Consider the following 19975-nt stretch of genomic DNA (forward strand, 5'->3'; position numbering starts at 1 on the left):
TTTATTGGCTTTCAAAACCATTTAAAAAATGTATATTCATACAAAGCAAAAGTTTTTCCTAACACATTAAAAAAGCACATCTCATATATTTATTATATAGGTATATGAGATTATAAAAAATACCTGAATAAAATCATCCGTTTTTATATTTCTTCTTTTTTTTTTTGGTACTGGGAAGCAAACCCAGGACTTTACACATTCTAGGCAAGTGCTCCACCACTGAGCTACATCCGCTCATTTTACATACAGCCTATGCAGTCAGTTTTCCTACTCAACTTGAGGAAAAGTAGATCTGCACATATGAATTAATTTGACAAATATTCAAATATTCCCATGTCCCAGTTGTTGTTTTAAATATTAATTATGCAATGGTGAACAACAAAGATGTGAATGATGGGGGTGGGACTGGGTTAAACAAACAAACAAACAAATAAATAAATAAATAAGAAATTCCTGGTTAATAATCAGTGCTGGAAAAAAAATTAAGTAAAATTAGAAGATATGACAGTGACTGGGTGGCTAATTAAGGCTAACTAGTTAAAAAGTTTCTCTGAATCCAAAGTAGATATCCCCAGGAGGTAACTTCCCCTGGCTTTGCCCAAGTGGCACAGGGCAGCATGGGGCTCTATCCCATGGTATTCACAATCACTTTCCATGATAGAGAAGCTGGGCCTGGAGACTGCACTGAAACATTCCTACAACCTCTCAAGAGTCCTGTGGACAGGGATGAGGAGACAAACTAGGTAGGAAACAGTCCCCTAGACTCCTCAACCTGGATTCTAAGTTCACTTTGCTCTCAGGAAAAGCTTCTCCAGAAGACGGCATTTGAGCTGATATTTGAATGATAAGAAAGATCCCATCATACAAAGACCTAATTGGAGAACACTTCAGAGGGAGAGAAGAGCTAATGGAAGGACCCCGAGTCAGGGAAAGGCAGCCAGCAATGCTTAAGCACAGAGAGATGCAAGTTAGAGGGAAGAGGGGCTGGGGATGTGGCTCTATTGGTGGCGCGCTCGCCTGGCATGCGTGCGACCAGGGTTCGATCCTCAGCACTACATACAAAAACAAAGATGTTGTGTCCGCTGATAACTAAATAAATATTAAAAAATTAAAAAAAAAGTTAGAGGGAAGAAAGTGAGGAGAAAAGAGATGGAGATGAGGCTGGGCATGTGGGCAGAGGCCAGATCATTTAGGACCTTAAAGAAATAAATGATTTTTTCTTCTTCCTATTACTATTTCCTCATTGCTTATAGAATGAGGTCCAGGCTTTTATCAGGGACTTTGATAATGTAGCTCTAAGTCTTGCTGTCTTCCAGTTCTCAAAACATATTTCTTTGCTTCCCACCTCATTATTTAAGTTATATATGCTCACATTATAAAATGAGGCCAATTCCACCATAAAGATCTAACCACCATGGACATCCATGGTATTTCCTCCTAGTTACTCTCTTTTATCTTTCCAACAATCAGAGCTGAATAACAAGGGATGAGCTCCTTGCTTAGTAAAAAGTCTTCGGTTATTAGAAGTACTTAAGAAGAGGGATCCCACCAGTGTGGAATCTTGTAGAAGAAATTCCTACCATGAAAAGTATGGTCTGGAAATCTGCGTTTAAAAAAAATTTCCTGAAGTGATTCTCATGTACCACCTGGCTTATAAATTTATGATCTAATCCAAATTTATACTCATGTGGGAATCCCTTCCATAACACTGGATTAGCTGCCCTTCCAACTTTGAATCTATGATTTTAGAGATAACATGTAAGCACAGTGCTAAATCTGGGGCTGATTTAGAAGGGCTTAAGAGCTTATTCTTTTATATGTGGTTCAATCATTTTTATCCTTCATTTCTGAGAAAAAGGTAAGCACACAGACAACTTAAACTGTACACGCTGACCTTCAATAAAATAACCTTTTAAGGAAGATGAGAGTACTGAGGCCAATAAAATTAACCTTCCTGTTCATGTAAGAGTAGGGCTTTACATAACACTGTTATTAACAGCAGTGCTGAGCTAATATACAAGATGGACAAAAGCTTCCATCCAAGTGCAAGAGTGACATGCCACAGGGGTATCAACATTTCTCCCTGAGATAATATAACATGCTATTTATTTATGCCCCATCTGGACTTCTGTAATGGTTTCCTAACCACTGTATTCCTGAGTTCATGTTCTTCTTCTTCTTCTTCTTTTTTTTGTACAACGGATTGAACCTAGTGGCACTTAACCACTGAGCCACATCCCCAGCCCTTTTTGTTTTTCATTTTAAGACAGAGTTTAAGTTGCTTAGGGTCTCACTTAAGTTGCTGAGGCTGCCTTTGAACTTGGGATCCTTCTGCCTCAGCATTCCAAATTGCTGGGATTATAGGTGTGTGCCACAGCACCTGGCCTAACTTCATACATTTAGCTCCCAACTCATTCTTCACTTTTATAAGAGAAAGAATAATAGATACTATATAAGTGGAAGTTTCAGTGTTCCACAGGTGTCATTTTACATGTTACTTATAGGAGAAAGCTCAAATTTCTTAACATTATTATTTGAGCTCTTGCTGGGCTGGTTCTAATCTAACTTTTCAACTCATTTTCTGTCCTGCATTTAGACAGTAGGATCCCTGGAGAGGAGGTGGCTTTATACTTCCACACCTTTGCATACACTTAGTGCTTCCTGGAATGTCCAACCCCTTCCTTGACATTTAGCAATCTGTGAATCCTTTAAGACCTGGGTGAGGTATCACCTCTTTTACAAAGTTTTCCTTTTTCTCATTTTTGAGTAGATTGTTACTCTACCTCCTTCAACAACCTGCCACATAGAATCTAAACCTTTAAAAATATGAATGTCTACAAAGAAGTAATTATTTTCTCATAGCCTTGATATTATACCGTGAACAGCACAAAATGTAACAAATACACTAAGGAGAAGAGACTTAATAAACAAAGTATTAGAACTTAAGCATAAAAAGTTTTTGAAATGCCATATGCGGTGGTACATGCCTGTAATTCCAGCAACTCGGGAGGCTGAGACTGGAGCATCGCATGTTCAAAGCCAGCCTCAGTAAAAAGGAGGCACTAAGCAACTCAGTAGGACCCTGTCTCTAAATAAAATACAAAATAGGCCTGGGGATGTGGCTCCGTAGTTGAGTGCCCCCGAGTTCAATCCCCAGTACCAAAAACAAAATTTTTTTTTTAAATAGGCTGATTTTATTGAAGTACGGGCAGTGTCCTTTTTTTTTTAAATTAAAAAGACAGCTGAAGATTAAGAGACCTCTGTAGTCCCACAATTTGACCAGCATCTCTAGACAAGCCTTTCTCTTTCATGTGATTATTGGGCAGAGGTGATGAGACATTCACGTCAGTTCTAGTAACTAATTGCACGGACATTTTGCAACTTTGGATTCTCATATCTAGCTTTGTAGGTTGCATGTGATAGTGAAGAAACCTCCATCAGAAGATGGAAGCCTTAGTGGTTGGTTCCAGGCACACTATTTCTCCATTGTCTCTCTGCATTAATGTATTTAAGGATAATAATGGTATCTGTTCTTTCTAGATCCCTGTGTTGTGAGGATCAAATGTGATTCCATGTGGGAAAGTAACTTAGAGATGGAGAATAAAGTTCTGAAGAAAAGGAGGCATTATTAAATTAGAAGACATCAACAGCTCTTGGGATGGTAAGAAGAGTGGGAAGAACTTTCTAAACTCCCAAACTGAAAACAGTGCAATAAGTAGTACTGGGAGAACTTACTGATTCTGAAGCATTTCTCTGGCTTGTTTGGGTGATTGCTAATCCTATTACTAGATATATTTTTTAAAGTTTTATTTTTCTAGAGGCAGCGGGCAACACAAAGAAACACTGCTCAGGAATCCATCTTGACTATGCTGGGAAACAATTTTATTTACAGATCCTGTAACAAATGGACTTTCAGTAATTTGACAAACATTTGCCATAAAATGCCTAATGCTAGATCTGCTAAATAAAAGGAAATAGGTGAATATGTTACAATCTACCACTCAAGCTACCAAAGATATTTTGAGATTTTAGGCAAACTACTTAAATGTCCATAGGAGGCTCAGAAAGCCATAGGAAGAGCTTTACCACTCATTGGAGGTTTGTAGTCAGATCCCAGGTCTGGCAGCCGGCTTCCTTTTCCTGAAGACCCTGAGGCTAAAGCAGAAGAAATCATGTCAATAATGACCCAACACATTGGAGTGATAGTCCACTTCATAGCCAGTGAATATATTTTTAAAAAATTGTTTTCAGTATACTCTTGTGAGAAAATGAAGAAGCACATAAATAAGGGAAAAATGCTGTCTCTGTGTGCTTAGGTATAACTTAGCTTTCTATGCAATGAAAACAGTTCCAGGGCTGTGAACAGACTGTCACTCTGCTGTTCAGGAAGTGAGGACAGAAAACAGCTTCTGAAGGGCTACTTAGAAGACTTCCCCCTTTGGGGGAAAGGAACAAAAGGGATTAATTAGGTTGATGCCTATAGCAAAGAACTGTATTTTTCCAAGGGACCCAGTTATGTTGACCTGGTCTAGCAGGCATCAATATTGTTTTGATTCTTTTTTCAAATTCCAAAGTTGCCTTTCCATGTGTAAAGTTGGCCTAAGCAGGGCAGAAGATAGGCGGAGGTTTAAACTGGGTCCTTAGTTCCTGTTCTTACCTAAATATCCAAAGATAGCAAAAACAGTTTTCTCTCTGTTCATATTAGCTCCTAATCAATCATCTTTGGGCATAGAAAGTGATGCTGCTGACTTCAGGGTTGGGGCCACCCCAGCAGGAAGACTCAGAAAATGCAAATTTTTTTTTTTTTTTTTGTAAAAGCTGCTTGGGTAAAGCAAATGCCAAGGAGCCTGTCTCCAATAAGGCAAAGGTATCCCTCAATCCAAAGTTATGGCCAGAACGCAGTATCATGCTCCTCTTGAAAAGAGGACTGAAAGAACTACAAAGCAAAATTCTGCTCCTTGTAGTTAATACAGTCTAGTGCTTAAGCAACTGCACTTGAACACTGGCTCCATCATATATAACTTTTTGGGCAAATGATTTAAATATTCTCTATGTGCCTCAGTTTCCTTATTATAAACAGGGATAATAATGGTATCTACACTTCACAAAACTTTTGTGAGGATTAAATAGAAATTTAATACCATAAAATATACTTAAAATTGCCTGATATTTAGTAATACAACTGTTCAATAAATGTTAACCATTATTATTACAAGCATAATGAAATTTCATGGAAGAATACACAGAATACGATCTTTCCCTTTACAGAGGCAGAGAGCAAAGAATTTTAGCAAACACATAAATCAGAGTTATTTCTATAAATAAAGCTTGACCAGAAGTGCATAAACTAGATGTTTCTGCAATAGATTAGAGCTAATGTAAAGTCCTTCTATAAATTATCAGACTTTAAGGAAACAAAAGAAATACAAATCTAAAGTTGTCTATAAGTAGTTAATTTAACAGAATAAACCTAGAGACTAAAACAATATTTACTATGATTCCAGAAGCTGAAAAGCCCCAAAAGAAAGTGACAGAACTTCTTGGATATCCAAAATGGTGTATTCTAGAGTCTAACTCAGTCCCTGATCCTCTTTCCATTTCCTACACTTAACTACTTTACTGTTGATGCCATAATTTCTCCCAAATGGTACACAATGTATGACAAAAATTCAGTGCTTTTCACTCTGATAAAGCCTAGTTGGCAGAGATGGCTTAGCACTTTTCAATGTATTGGGTCATCAGGAAGGCTATGTTTAAGCCTAATTATTCACAGCACTGTATCATGTAAATAATTACTGAAGAATACCTTTTGCCAATAAATTGGTTGGTTTATATTCCCCTATTATCCAATCTTTTCTTTTAAATTATGAACAAAAAATTTCAAGGATGAACCTAGCACCAAAAATTCCAATAGGTAAAGAATTTTAACTAGCAGAAGTGAGGTACAGATAAGAATTGTACTCTGGCTATCAAGTGAGTGAGAGAACAAAGAACACATATTTATATTCTGTGCATATATGATTATTTTTATATTCTGTGCTTACACACACAAAAAAGTATATTTGCAGTCTCCCCAAAAAGTATGTTTCCAATTTCCCTAATAAATAGCAAAAGACGCACTAAACACAAACACAAGTCCAAAGCCATGAAACTCAATACCTCAAGTTCTGATTCTTCATGCATTAACCAAGATCCAAAGACCTCTATTTACAATAACTATTCTTAAACCACAGGAGTAAATTATTAACTTTACTTTCAGTGCTCTTTCTCAGTATGGAAATATAGCTTTAGTTGACTTCTTAGAGAGAAAAAATCACAAAGAACAGCTGTCCTTCTAAAATGGCAATTATAGTGAAGAGTGCTGATAAAAGGTGACATTAAAGCCCATGCTTCCTAAATTTCCATATTAAATAGTTTTTAATCCTCTTTTAAAATTATCAGATACATTGAGAAGAAATGGAAAATAGCTCTGAATCAACTCATTGTAACACAATAAAACACTCTAGGTCATGGGTAACTAATTATATGATATTAGTAGGATAAATTTGTCGTTTATTAGTGGGAGGACCCACGGTATTACTTTGACAACAACTTTTTATTTAGAGACATTAATAATTCTAGATGATGCAAACTGGAAAGTGGTATCTGATTGTTACACAACTTCAAAATCTCAGTATTCGAGGAGGAAAATCTGACCTACACCAAAGGCCAATCTCATACAGTTGCAGGACTCAGTTTATTTAACTCAATATTTTTTTTTTTCTGGCAGTCTATTTAACTGTTAAGTAAATTCCCCAGCTTTTCAAATACCCCAAGTACCATAAACCTGGACTCAACTCCACTTGGCCAATAAACATGTGGTTTTTAACACATGGTATTTATTTTCAAGAAAAAAGAAGAATAACAAAAGCTCATAATATGTAATGAAAGAGAAAAGCAAAGAAGAGGCCATCTACTCATTTACCTTGATCATTAGGCATTTTATCAGAGGAGTCCGCTAACAGGCCAAGCACAGGGGAAGAAAAAACAAGAGCAAGGATCAAAAGCTTTGAAGATGGGACAGACAAAGTTTTAAAGGAAAAAAATAAAATTTCCACAAGCTTCCAAACATTCTTGTTTTTACTGCTAACAGAAAAGATATCCATATTTTTGTTATTTCCATTTTTTCAGTCCCCAACTAAATTTTATTAGCCTAAGCTTACTCAGTTCCAATACTGTATCGTTTTCTTATCTTAAGGTCACGTTTAGTCTCTTGTTCTCTACAAAGGTACACAAATAAGCCTTTTAAGAACCATTCATCAGAATAACATGTTATATGGGAACCAAAAGAATCACATCTGATTTAACTGGGAAAAACTTTTAAATCACTGAAATTCATCTTTCCCAAATATTCTGGAGCCAAAGTTACCCTGTATATGATACAGTTAGGTCAGTATCCCTGGGGAGAACTGATTTGGTGGTTAGTGGGTGGGTAAGGGATCTTTTGGGATAAATTTCCACACTGTGGCTGATAAGCTCATCATTAGAACTTCTCATATTACTCATAGTCTCTATATGCTGAAGTGTTATATGTAAGCATAGCCCCAATAAACAGACATACCAAAACCCTCAGATCAAGGAGGTTTACCTTTAGGTGTTCTGAACTGTACAGCTTCAGACATGGGCCCCATGCCCTTTGAATTCCGGGCCTGGATTTTGAAGTAGTACGGTGTGTCAAGTGTTAACTCTTGAATCTGGTGAGTCAGCCTGTTTCCCACAACAGGCTCAATAACCCAATCATGTATCTCTGCATTCACATCTGTACTGTAATATATGATATAACCTGTCCAAAGAAGTTAATGGGGAAAAAGTCTCATTTCTATTTTTCTTTTCATAATCAGGAAATAAAAAGTCTATTACATCATTGCAAATTATACTATACTATCTGAATAGTTCACCCTCCTCAAGTGCCTAACAATAAAAATAATGTAGTTTTGCAAACAATGATGGCTTGACATGCTATTTTGTCTCACATCAAAGTGATCTTCTAGTAGAAAAACTCCAGGCAGATGGGCAGCAACCTCTTCTTAATTCCTCCCAGAATTTTGACTGAATGAAGCCAAAATGAACTGTCACTGGATACATCCACCAGGGGGCATGCAATCCCCATGGATAAGACAGAAAGCCTCACAAACACACATTCCCACACAGTACAAAAATGCAAGGTGGTGGTACAGGTTTTATAAGACAAAATAAAATGTAATTCAGGTCAAGTTATGCTTAATTTTTTCTTCTGTACTGGGGATTAAACCCAGGGGTGCTTAACCACTGAGCCACGTCCCTAACCCTTTTTTATGTTTTGAGACAGGGTTTTGCTATGACTTAGGGCCTTGCTAAGTTGTGGAGGCTGGCTTTGAACTTGAGATCCTCCTGCCTCAGCCTCCTGAGTGGTGGGACTACAGGCATGTTTTATAGAAAAGGCAAAGTCAAAACCTAAAAAAGGAATGATGTGAAGATCAGGATTTATGGGAAGATATCCTCCTGAAAGTTAAAAGGGGTCAGTGTTAAGAAATGCTTTCTATTTCCTTAAGTGATCTTACTCATACTTCAGAAGGCAAACTCTGGTTCCTCAGCATACATTCACATAGATTAGAGTTTCCAAAGGGAAGGATCAGCAGCCCAATCCCATCAGGCTTCGCCCCTTGAAAAAGCTGGAAAGGTCATAGTGTCCTCTCTACTGTAGAAGGTTTCCCTCTGGAAGTCCAAAGAATTATTCCAGGTCCCTTTAAAGGCCTATGGTAATTCAAGCTTTTAACTCTAATTGTATGAGCATGGAAACCTGAAAGAGCAGGCTTGGGGGAAAAAAGAATTTAAAGCCTAATGGGGCTGGTGGTGTATACTTGTAATTCCAGGAATGTGGGAGGCTGAGACAGGAAGATTGCAAATTCAAGGCCAGTCTTACTGGCAATTTCATGAGACCCTGGGTCAAAAAATTAAAAAGGCTAGGGATGTAATTCAGTGGTAGAGCCCCTAGCGTTCAATCCCCAGAACTGGGGTGGGCAGAGAAGCCTAATAGGCTTTTATGGATTTCCAGGTAAAAAGAAAAGAATCTAAATTTATTGAATATTACTCGATGGTATTAGGTAGGAGTATACAACATCAAAGGTGGTCATCCAGGTAGTGAAGAGCTTTCTCAAGGAAAATAAATACATCCATAAAGTAATGGTATGCCCAAAGGCTGTCTGCTGCACACACCCCATCAGACTTGCAGGCAGTGTGAGGCAGAACTACCAGTTGGCAACTCATTTCTGTGCCACTGGGGGAAAACAGCAAACCCTTTCTCTAGTTTCAAGGCCCATCATGACTCACATCACACAAGCCAGACTTCATATTCCCATTTCTCTTGAAAACATAGTACTTGCCTAGAAAAGGGCATAGACGAACACACTGTAAGGCAATCTTACCTGTAATTTTGCCATTGGCTTCTGAAGGAGGCTGCCAGTTCACAATTATGGTCCTAGGTTTTCCCTCTTTACTCACAACTGTTACATCTTTAGGTGGAGAAGTAGGAACTACAAAATAACAATACTCACAATAATTCCTATGCATTTCAATATAATTCACATTTTTCCTTTATAAAGCACAATAAAGGTATAAGACAAAAAAGATAAAGTCTGAGGGCTTCAGAGAATTCACTGTGAAATAGTTCCATTAAAAAGAATATGCAGAGGGCCGGGGTTGTGGCTCAGTGGTAGAGTGCTTGCCTAGCATGCATGAGGCACTGGGTTCGATTCCTGACCTCACATAAAAATAACAACAAATAAAATAAAGGTTAAAAAGAAAAAGGATATGCAAGGACTGGGGTTGTAGCTCAATGGTAGACTGCTTGCCTGGCATGTGTGAGGCACTGGGTTTGATTCTCAGCACCACATATAAATAAATAAAAATAAAGTTCCATCAACAACTAAAAGAAATACATTAAAAAAAAAAGAATATGCAGGGGACTGGGGATGTAGCTCAGTGATAGAGAGGTTGCCTAGTATGTATGAGGCACTGGGTTGAATTCTCAGCACCATATATAAATAAAATAAAGGTCCACTGACAACTACACACACACACACACACACACACACACACGAGAATATGCAAAGTACCAAAGAGAAACACTACACTGTGAGGATATACAACTGGTATCTTGGCTGGGGTCAGGGATATACAAGATAATTAGAGAAAGCAAATGATGTTTGTACCAAGTACCCATTATGTGCCAGGTATTGTATAAACAGTATACGACTTAATATTTACAACAACCTTGACAGGTGGCTCTATTTCTATTTTAAAGGTCAGGACACCAAATGAGAGAAGCTGTATAATTTACTCAAGATAACTTTCTTCCCCTAGGTTTGTATTACTTTTGTTAGAATATTTTTAAGTGTAAGATAATTTTCTCTCTCACAAATGACTTTTAGAGCTATATTTCCTCAAGAATAAATGATTTAATAACTGACATTTTTCATTTAAAAGCATACTGCCAATTATTGAGATTACAGCTCTAATGAAAAGATTTTTATGCAAAAGAAAAACTAACAAAATAAAAACTGTGTCTCTTATGCTTCCATGTGAAAGCTGAAAATTCAATGAACTAGTAGGAAAATGAAAAAATTAAATACATCTGAAATTTATTCTTCTCTTCTTCAAATACAGGAATTCTAGTACAAGATGGAAGGAAGTCCATGAAATGCAAATATTCTAAGGGAAAATACAAATTTCATTTATTAACTAATGAGTTGAAATTAAACTAAAATGAAATTCTTAAAACATTAATGAAGAAAACAAATTGAAGGCCTACTTAAACTTGTATGTACTACATTTCCAGCTCTCCAAATCCAACTCCTTTTTCTGTAGAAACAATGCAAAAGGGCCAAACCCAGTTTGTAGAGAAATTATAATGCCAGTTTTTTTTTTTTTTTAATTCTTATATAGGACAGAAAGACATTCCATGCTAAGAATGCCCAAAGGGAAGTAGAAAGGTAGGCCTAAAAGAAGAAAAAGGCAAACAGAATCTCAAATCTGGACAATCTGCTCTCTCCTTAATTTGCTTAGTTATCTCTTCTCTGTCATGTGGACTTACAAACAAAAACCCAAAGGATATTTCAGTGAAAACATTTTACAAAGACACTAATTGTTCAAGAAAGCTTTGGGTCATCCAGTGAAGTGTTTGGGTTCTAACAAGCATGGCTTTGCAACTTGTTTGGTCAAGGACATGTCACTTTATTTTTTCAACTTTAATTTACCAGTAAAGCAGCATTAATGACAATAAGCTTTCGTATCTACCCCAGGCTTTATGATTCACTACGTGCTTTCCCATCTGTTCCTCATTTTACCCTACAATTACCCTATAAAGTAGGAAAGGCAGAATAATTCCTCATTTGGAATGGAAGAAACTGAGATTCAGAGAGATGGGATGACTTGCTCATGATCACACAGTCAGCAGATGGTTGACCTGGGATGGGATGCAAGTCTTAATTCCTAAAATCTAGCAAATTTTGCATTATATTATCTTGCTTTTGGCTAGTATTCTTGCAGTGACAAAAAAAAAAATCATCTGTTGAAATAGCAAATCCTATTCCAAAGGTAGTTGGCTGGTCACTGTGTTCTGTAAATATATCATTTCATATACTTATCTTTCCTTGGGGAATAAAAGCAGGTGATGAAAAGTATCATGAATTGGAATGTGGCACAACATGAACTTCCATTAGCTTCTATATTTTGCAAGGAGAAGAACTGCCATGTGATGGGGGTCCTGACAACACATACCTAATTCAAAGGTGGTCCCATGTGCTGTCATACTCCATGTGCTTGATCTTCGACCTTTGGTCACCATCACAGAGAATTCATAGAGTGTATTTGGTTTTAAACCAGTCACCAAGTAACTTAAAGTCGTTGCATTTGCATTCTGGAAAATATGAATTAGGAACTTAAAAATTAGAAATATCAATTATTATCTTTTTTCACCCAGAGCAAATATGTCAGTACCTTGTACTTGGTGTTTGCAGGGATGTTGGTTTTCCATCGAACTGTGTAGTACCGGGAGTCTGTAATCTTCTGATGTTTGGGCAGTGAGTTGTCCGCCCATGTAATCCTTATGGTGTCATGACTCAGAATGGAAGCCTGAACTCCCACTGGTGGCATCATGGGAGTGGGATCTGGCACTGGAGTGTATGGAGCATTAATAACAAATAAATCAACTTCAGAAGTGTCTGGGTAAAAAGTAATTAAAAAAGGGAAGTGGCATTTTAACATAAACAAAAATAAAAGAGAAGGGAAATGCAGGGGAGTTTAATGGAATGAAAGATGAGAAATGGAAAAAAAGAAAGAAAATCCAGAGTTAATAGATAACCATTATTCATTCAAAAGAATATTTTCACTTGTGTTTTTAATTTTTTAAAAAAATTTTTGTAATATTGGGGACTGAATCCAGGGGTTCTCGATCATGGAGATACACCTCCAGCCCTTTTAATTTTATTTTAAGACAGTCTTGCTAAGTTGCTGAGGCTGGTCTCTAACTTTCCATTCTCCTTCCTCAGCCTTCTGAGTAACGGAGATTGCAGGCATGCACCACCACACTGGGTTCCCCTGTATTCTTTCAAGAAAAATTTGTAGAAAAATGTTGAGAGAAGCAGTAATTAGCCATGTTCACTACTGCATTCTATAGACATATTAAAATGTGATTATATTAACATTCTTAAATTTTCTTAAGATTACTTGAAAATTCTACCTCCTGTTCAAAAAAGAACATGAAAAGACAAAAATTGGTTTTAAAATCAAGGATATAATTTCTGAACAAGCAGCACACAGCTCATGGTATGTTTTGAGATTTCAATAAATATGGCTGAATTTGAGGACATGAGTTATCAGTGCTAATCACTCCATATGTAAAGGTCCTACTCTCAAATCTTAGTCCTGAATGTCAGTCAGCCAATGGGTCAGTTTCAGACCTGCTGATATCTTGAGTCTAGAGGCTATATGGCAATAATGGCTCACAGCTGAATAAAGCAAAATGAACTTGTGGCCATTCCTCTTCCCTGAGGAAAGGTAAGCCAGACTATTGCCTACACATTCTACAGCAAAGCCAGAGAACAATTCGGTGATGAAGCCCCATCAGTTAAGGGAAATGTTATGGTTATTATGGGTTCAAGTTACACAGCTTTCATGAACTTTAGAAATTAGAATATTCTGAAGAAAAGTAAAGTCTATTCTCATGTGCTGTGTCGATGTAATGCACATATTCTCTGTCGCTGCAAACCAGGCCAGAATGAGCAGAAAAGCATCAAGGACCATGAGAGAGGGCAATACAAGAAGCTCCCTTTGGGCTTTCTCAACTTTTTGTTAGGTTTGTCAAGTATATACATACTATTTTAAGTTCAGATTTTAAAATGGGTTTCCCATATAGTTATGGTGTCTAGTCCTTCCTATAACCCAAAATCTGAAACAACACAGGGCTTATGAATAATTGTCATATTAAAGTAATAGTCTCCATGTGTGTATTTCCTGTACAATGAAGACTAAAAATAACAGAGGAGCAGCAGACATTATAGTCAAGGGCTTCGTTCAAAGACTGTTAGGACACATAATAATTTATTACAGAAAATGCACTTTCAGGTACAGAAATCATTAGAATTCTTAGAGAAATTTTCTTCTTATATGTATTAACTCTTGAAAAAGGTCAGTGGGTTCAATGATTTAGGAACATTTCCTTGTATGTTTCTAGCCAGCAGACTATTTTTAAGCCACATAAAAGAAAATAATTTCATTTAAGAAAGAAGACTACTTATTTAAATATTCTCTTTTGTCCTTATTTTTTTCTTTTCTTGAATACTAAAACTATTTGTAGAAGAACTTGTAGGCACACAGTAGAAGACAGGACAGTGCTACCAAACAAGTAGTAATAATGTTGGTCTGAAGTAGAAGCTTGGAAAAAAAAAAAAAAAAAACAGGAGTGGGGGTTATAGAGATGATCTTTTAAAAGAATATTGCCAAGTCTGTGTTATTATGCAGAGCATCTGAAAGACACAGCAGACAATACTGAGTCAAACATGTAGGCAACAAATGGAAAAAAGCATTTCTAGAAAGAAATTCTTTTGTTTTCAATACTTTTTAAAAAATGAATGATTCTAATATATTTACTTCAATAAACTTTCTCATTCAGAATCTAAATTAGATGTTTTATATAGCTATAGTAAGTACATTATTTATAAATGGGTAATTCAAATTAAAACAATGAATATTTGATTCCTTATAATTAATGTATAACTGATCAAATGGATAGTGCCTCTGACTTTATACCTTTTACATAAATATTAAACATATGAAAGGTCCATAAAAATATTTTCCCAATGAACTAGGATAACTAGTAAAGCAAATGTTGGCTTCACCAATCACATACATTTACTGCAACTATTAGTAATCTATATAACTCCCTTAGAGATACAGAGGTCCTTTTTTTTTTTTTTTTTATTCATTTTAGCTATAACCAACATGCCTGAAAAATGAAAATTCACTTTTAATTCTCTCAAAACTAGGCCTGTGATTTATAGATCCTGACACATTAAAGATGTGCACATATCTACAAAGAATGACTCACACAACAAATTTAATATTTTCCAACAAAGAAAACAAGAATCAATAGAACTTTCTATGTTAAAAGCTTACCTTCCCATTTGAAGTCTGCACCTAAGCTGCCATGTTCCTTCCACAAATACCTATCAGTAGGCTTCATGCCAATGTTCTACAAAAGCTACTGGTAAAAAGTGCTGACAAACAGAGACAGAGAGGATATCCTACCTGTGTGAGGCCTGGTCACAGCACTTTCATACAAGGGGATGCCTTCACCCACGTTGTTAAACGCTTTCAGGGTAATCACATAGTGAGAGCTTGGATCTGAGAGATTCAAACAAACAAGCCAAAATCAGTTTTAAAAATCCCCACTAATGAATTTAAAAAATTCAAAGATGATTATGCACAATTTTAACTGTGGAGGAATTAAAGACTAAAATTTTTTATAGGGGATTATTTTGGGATGTTAGAGATATACAGATAGAAGCATACATAGTACATTGAAACTAGCCAAGTCAACTTCTTGGATTTAATTCCAAGAGTAAAATCTGTACTTGAATCCTCTTGGCCTCTTATATGTTTTAGTAATATTCATTGTATGGTGGAGGGCTTAAATGAGAATGAGAAAATAGGATTTTCATGTGTTGGAAGCATATAGGTGGAGCTTAAAATCAACCTCTTTCCCTTCCCTGAAGGACACTGAATGGAACAGTAAAGGTAGAGAAGCAGGAGATAAACTTCTGAATGTCCTCAACACTCTAGGGGACTTCCAAATCCAGAAAGGTCAAAACCTTATGTAGTCATCATGCAGACTTCTAGGTTGGACAAAATATGGCTCAGGGTTTTGTGTGCTGGGAAGTGATTTTGCATGAAACACTCTCTCTAGAGGATCATGCAAAATACTACTAATAAGACTTAGAAAAGAGGGGGCATTAAATAGGTGGAATGGCATTCACTCTTACTGGTTAGAAATCAGGGAGATTCTGATTCATCACATTCCTGATCCAGGCAAGGTTTAGTATGGTTATTTCAAAAGCCCACTTTCAAAAATGAAGAACTGGATTTCATTGAAGTGTTCCAGACAGAGAAACTGACTTATTCCACTCACTTCTGGCAGAGTTTGGCAATGTTCTAAAGTGACCATACCTCACATGGCCTGTGTTATTCCAAAAGCTTAAAATAGCTAATTTGTTTTGGGACTCACCCACCTACTCTCCAGATAATGGGCAATATGTGGAGGAATCAAAGACTAAAATTTACATGTCACACAGAAATGACAACAAATGGAATCAATAAGACTTGTTACTTGACTGGCAAGGAAAAAGTGGTTTGGACAACACAGTAAACAGGGAGGGATGTCATTCGCTGAGACTGGGACAGGGGCAAAGCAAACATGATACACAATTCCAAGGCTTAATCTACATCTACTTTCCACTTTCTATGTATTTTCATTTGTTTCATTAGTTTTGATTAGCTTGTGCCAATTAACTGTTTTTTTTAATTTTTATTGTTGGTTGTTCAAAACATTACATAGTTCTTGACATATCATATTTCACACTTTGATTCAAGTGGGTTATGAACTCCCATTTTTACCCCGTATACAGATTGCAGAATCACATCGGTTACACATCCACTGATTTACATATCGCCATACTAGTGTCTGTTGTATTCTGCTGCCTTTCCTAATTAACTGTTTTGATTAACTGCAAATACATATCTCTAGTCGCGACCTTTGTGATTATCAGACCTCTATCTTCGACTGTTTGGCATCTCCTCTTAGATGTCTCAAGTCTTACTCTCTTCCTTCTTCCCTTTCTCTCCTCACCTGACTTGCTTCAGTGTTCCCTAGTTAAGCAATGGCAATGCTACCAACCCTGAAATTCAAGTCAGAAATCTGGCAGTCATTAACACCTTCCCCTCTCTCAGCAAATAATCATGTCTTGTTGATTCTACCTGTCTCTCACTCTTCTTCCCTCTTTCTCAGTGCTCCATCTTTCCTGGTCACCTTTTCATTCTGAGAGCTCTCTTCCACCACTGTTTCAATGCTGGATGGATCCCATCTCATCCTTTCTCTATATCCAGAAAAGCCTATTCATATAGTGGTTAGTTTCTCTAGCTACATAGCTTGCAACATTCCATTTCTCTTCCTCATTATTATGAACACTTAGTTTTTTTAATCATTTTATTTCTAAACTATAACCACGTCTGCCTGGTTCTTGGCTCTATTTCTAGCCAGTGTCTGGAATAGTTGGTGCTCATTAAAAATTTGCTGATTGATTGACAGGTTTTGGGTAAAAGATACTAAAGAACTCAAGAACTCAAAAAATTAGACAATAAGAGAACAAACAACCCAATCAACAAATGGGCCAAGGACCTGAACAGACACTTCTCAGAGGAGGACATACAGTCAATCAACAAGTACATGAAAAAATGCTCACCATCTCTAGCTGTCAGAGAAATGCAAATCAAAACCACCCTAAGATACCATCTCACTCCAGTAAGATTGGCAGCCATTAGGAAGTCAAACAACAACAAGTGCTGGCGAGGATGTGGGGAAAAGGGTACACTTGTACATTGCTGGTGGGACTGCAGATTGGTGCAGCCAATTTGGAAAGCAGTATGGAGATTTCTTGGAAAGCTGGGAATGGAGCCACCATTTGACCCAGCTATTCCCCTTCTTGGTCTATTCCCTAAAGACCTAAAAAGAGCATGCTACAGGGACACTGCTACATCGATGTTCATAGCAGCACAGTTCACAATAGCAAGACTGTGGAACCAACCTAGATGCCCTTCAATAGACGAATGGATAAAAAAAATGTGGCATTTATACACAATGGAGTATTACTCTGCATTAAAAAATGACAAAATCATAGAATTTACAGGGAAATGGATGGCATTAGAGCAGATTATGCTAAGTGAAGCTAGCCAATCCCTAAAAAACAAATGCCAAATGTCTTCTTTGATATAAGGAGAGTAACTAAGAACAGAGTAGGGACGAAGAGCAGGAGAAGAAGATTAACATTTAACAGGGATGAGAGGTGGGAGGGAAAGGGAGAGAGAAGGGAAATTGCATGGTAATGGAAGGAGACCCTCAGGGTTATACAGTGGAGGAGGTAGAGAGAGAGGAGGGGAGGGGAGGGGAGAGGTGGGGAGGGGGGAAGGTGGAGGATGGGAAAGGCAGCGGAGCACAACAGACACTAGTATGGCAATTTGTAAATCAATGGATGTGTAACTGATGTGATTCTGCAATCTGTGTATGGGGTGATGGTGGGAGTTCATAACCCACTTGAATCAAAGTGTCGAATATGATATGTCAAGAAATTTGTAATGTTTTGAACAACCCACAATAAAAAATTAAAAAATAAAAAAAAATTAAAAAAAAGAATTGTAATGCAAAAATTAAAATAAATAAATATTTAAAAAATAAAATTCATATATTAGAGAAAAAACACACACACACACACACAAAAAAGATACTAAACGTAAATTTTGGCTAGGTGCAGGTATGGATGTGGAGCTCAGGGGAGGGTTCTAGTCTGATAGAAGAAGATGTAAACCTCTTTACTTCTGACTTGCTCCTCTTATTCAACATTATATTCATCTTATATCTAACAAAAGTAGTTCAAACTTATTTTACTTTATGCCAAGTTAATTTTGTTTTTGGTACTTCTCTATATATTCTCTTTTCAATTGGAGTCTACTTGTTTACTTCATTTCCTATCTATGTTTTAAACACTACCCTGGATCAATCTTTCAAGCCCTGCTCTATTGTGCCTTGCTAGCTCTCCCCTCCCTCAACATGTTTCAATTTAAACTCATAACTTCTTGTGTTTACTTTTGTTCTCTTTTTAGACCGAAAGCACATGAAGGTCTAGGACCATGTCCTGTGAGTGCATTGCAAAGGATTTTCATTTTAGCAGTTTTATAAAGGAAATAGTAGGAGACTGGTCATCACAGGGATATTTTTTATTGTTGTTGCACAGCAAAGCTTTTGTGGGGGGGGCTTTTTTTTTTTTAGTAGATTAAGTTGCTGCTTATTTTCTAACAGAAACGATGAAGGTAAGTAGTTATCATCCATTTGAAGTTGTTCTTAGGAAACATGTTTACAAAGCAATGATTTGAAAAAAAATTTCATCAGGGAAGATTCTGAGTTAAAAGACAAGTCTTTCAAAAGAAGATAATGATAATCCAATTTGGAAAATTATACTTAGCTAGATCAATTCAATTTTATTATGAAATATTAATATTTCTGAAATTCTCTTGCTTTAAAATCAACCATGAGGTCTGAGTAACAATAAAATATATACCAATTTCACTGTACATTAAGTTTTGATAAATTTACATACCTGTGAAATCACTCCAAGTAGTTGTGTCCTTGTAGTTAACTGCTACCCCTCCCAGTTTCACAAAATCACTGATATTGCTTGGTAGCAATATCAGTTTTGCTTATTTTGTAATTTCATAAAAATGTAATAACACAGGATGTACTGTCTTCAGTTTGACCTTTTGCTCAGCATAATCTTTGTAAGGCTAATTTTTTCCATATTTTTAATTGGCGTATTAGAGTTATGAGACTCATTTCTGTTGTTCATGTGTATTGACAATTTCTTTTAGTTACTGAGTAGTATTCCATCACTTGTATATAGTGCAATTTATCATTTACTAATTGGTAGAAATTTGTATCATTTCCCCTTTTGAGCTATTATAAGTAAAGCTACCATAAACAGTTTTGTTTGCTTTTATATAGACAGGAGTTTTTATTTCTTAAATGAAATATCTATAACTAAGATTGCTAGTTTGTATACTTAAATTCATTAGAGAACTCCAACTATTTTAAGAAGTGGTTATACTATCAGACATCTCTAATAGCAAGCATGGAAGCAAGCTCTGCATCCCTGCTGATATTTGGTGTTGTTGGTCAACTTTAGTGAATGTGTAGTGATACTGCATCATGGTGTATTTCTTTGATGATTAATGATGCTGAGCATCTTTTCATGTACTTACTGTCCACTGGCATAGTACCAGTCCAAATCTTCTATCCACTTTTTTTTTTTAATTGGGTTTTCTTACGGAGTTCTAAGAATTTTTATATATTGTAAACTCAAATTCTTTGTCAGATATTTGAATGGCAGGTATTTTCTCCAAGTCTGTGGCTCATCTTTTCATTTTATCTTTCCAAAAGTAGAAGTTTAAAATTTTGATGAAGTCTATTTTATTAATTTTTGATATCATTTACTTTTAAAAAATTATTTACTTTTATTAATTTTTTTTTTACTTTTAGTAAATTAAATTTTTAGACTTGTATTTACTTTTTTGCATCATAAGAGGGACTTGACCACCCCAAGATCATTAAAGTTTTTTCCTATGTTTTCAGCTAGAA

At 36.3% G+C, this 19975-nt stretch overlaps 1 protein-coding gene across 1 annotated transcript in view; it reads right to left on the minus strand.

Annotated features, from left to right (window-relative positions):
- The window catches only part of Neo1 (neogenin 1), a 171912-nt gene that overhangs the window by 23195 nt on the left and 128742 nt on the right, over positions 1-19975 (minus strand). Inside the window, exons 16-22 of the mRNA XM_048793211.1 lie at positions 14824-14919; positions 12016-12239; positions 11797-11935; positions 9444-9551; positions 7628-7822; positions 6965-6997; positions 4087-4155 (exon numbers count right to left, since the gene is read on the minus strand). Of these exons, the coding sequence (XP_048649168.1) occupies positions 4087-4155; positions 6965-6997; positions 7628-7822; positions 9444-9551; positions 11797-11935; positions 12016-12239; positions 14824-14919 (864 nt within the window). The remainder of the gene's footprint in view (positions 1-4086; positions 4156-6964; positions 6998-7627; positions 7823-9443; positions 9552-11796; positions 11936-12015; positions 12240-14823; positions 14920-19975) is intronic.

The sequence above is a fragment of the Marmota marmota genome, unplaced genomic scaffold (genome assembly GCF_001458135.2).
Source record: "Marmota marmota marmota unplaced genomic scaffold, marMar, whole genome shotgun sequence".
Taxonomy (NCBI): Eukaryota; Metazoa; Chordata; class Mammalia; order Rodentia; family Sciuridae; genus Marmota; species Marmota marmota.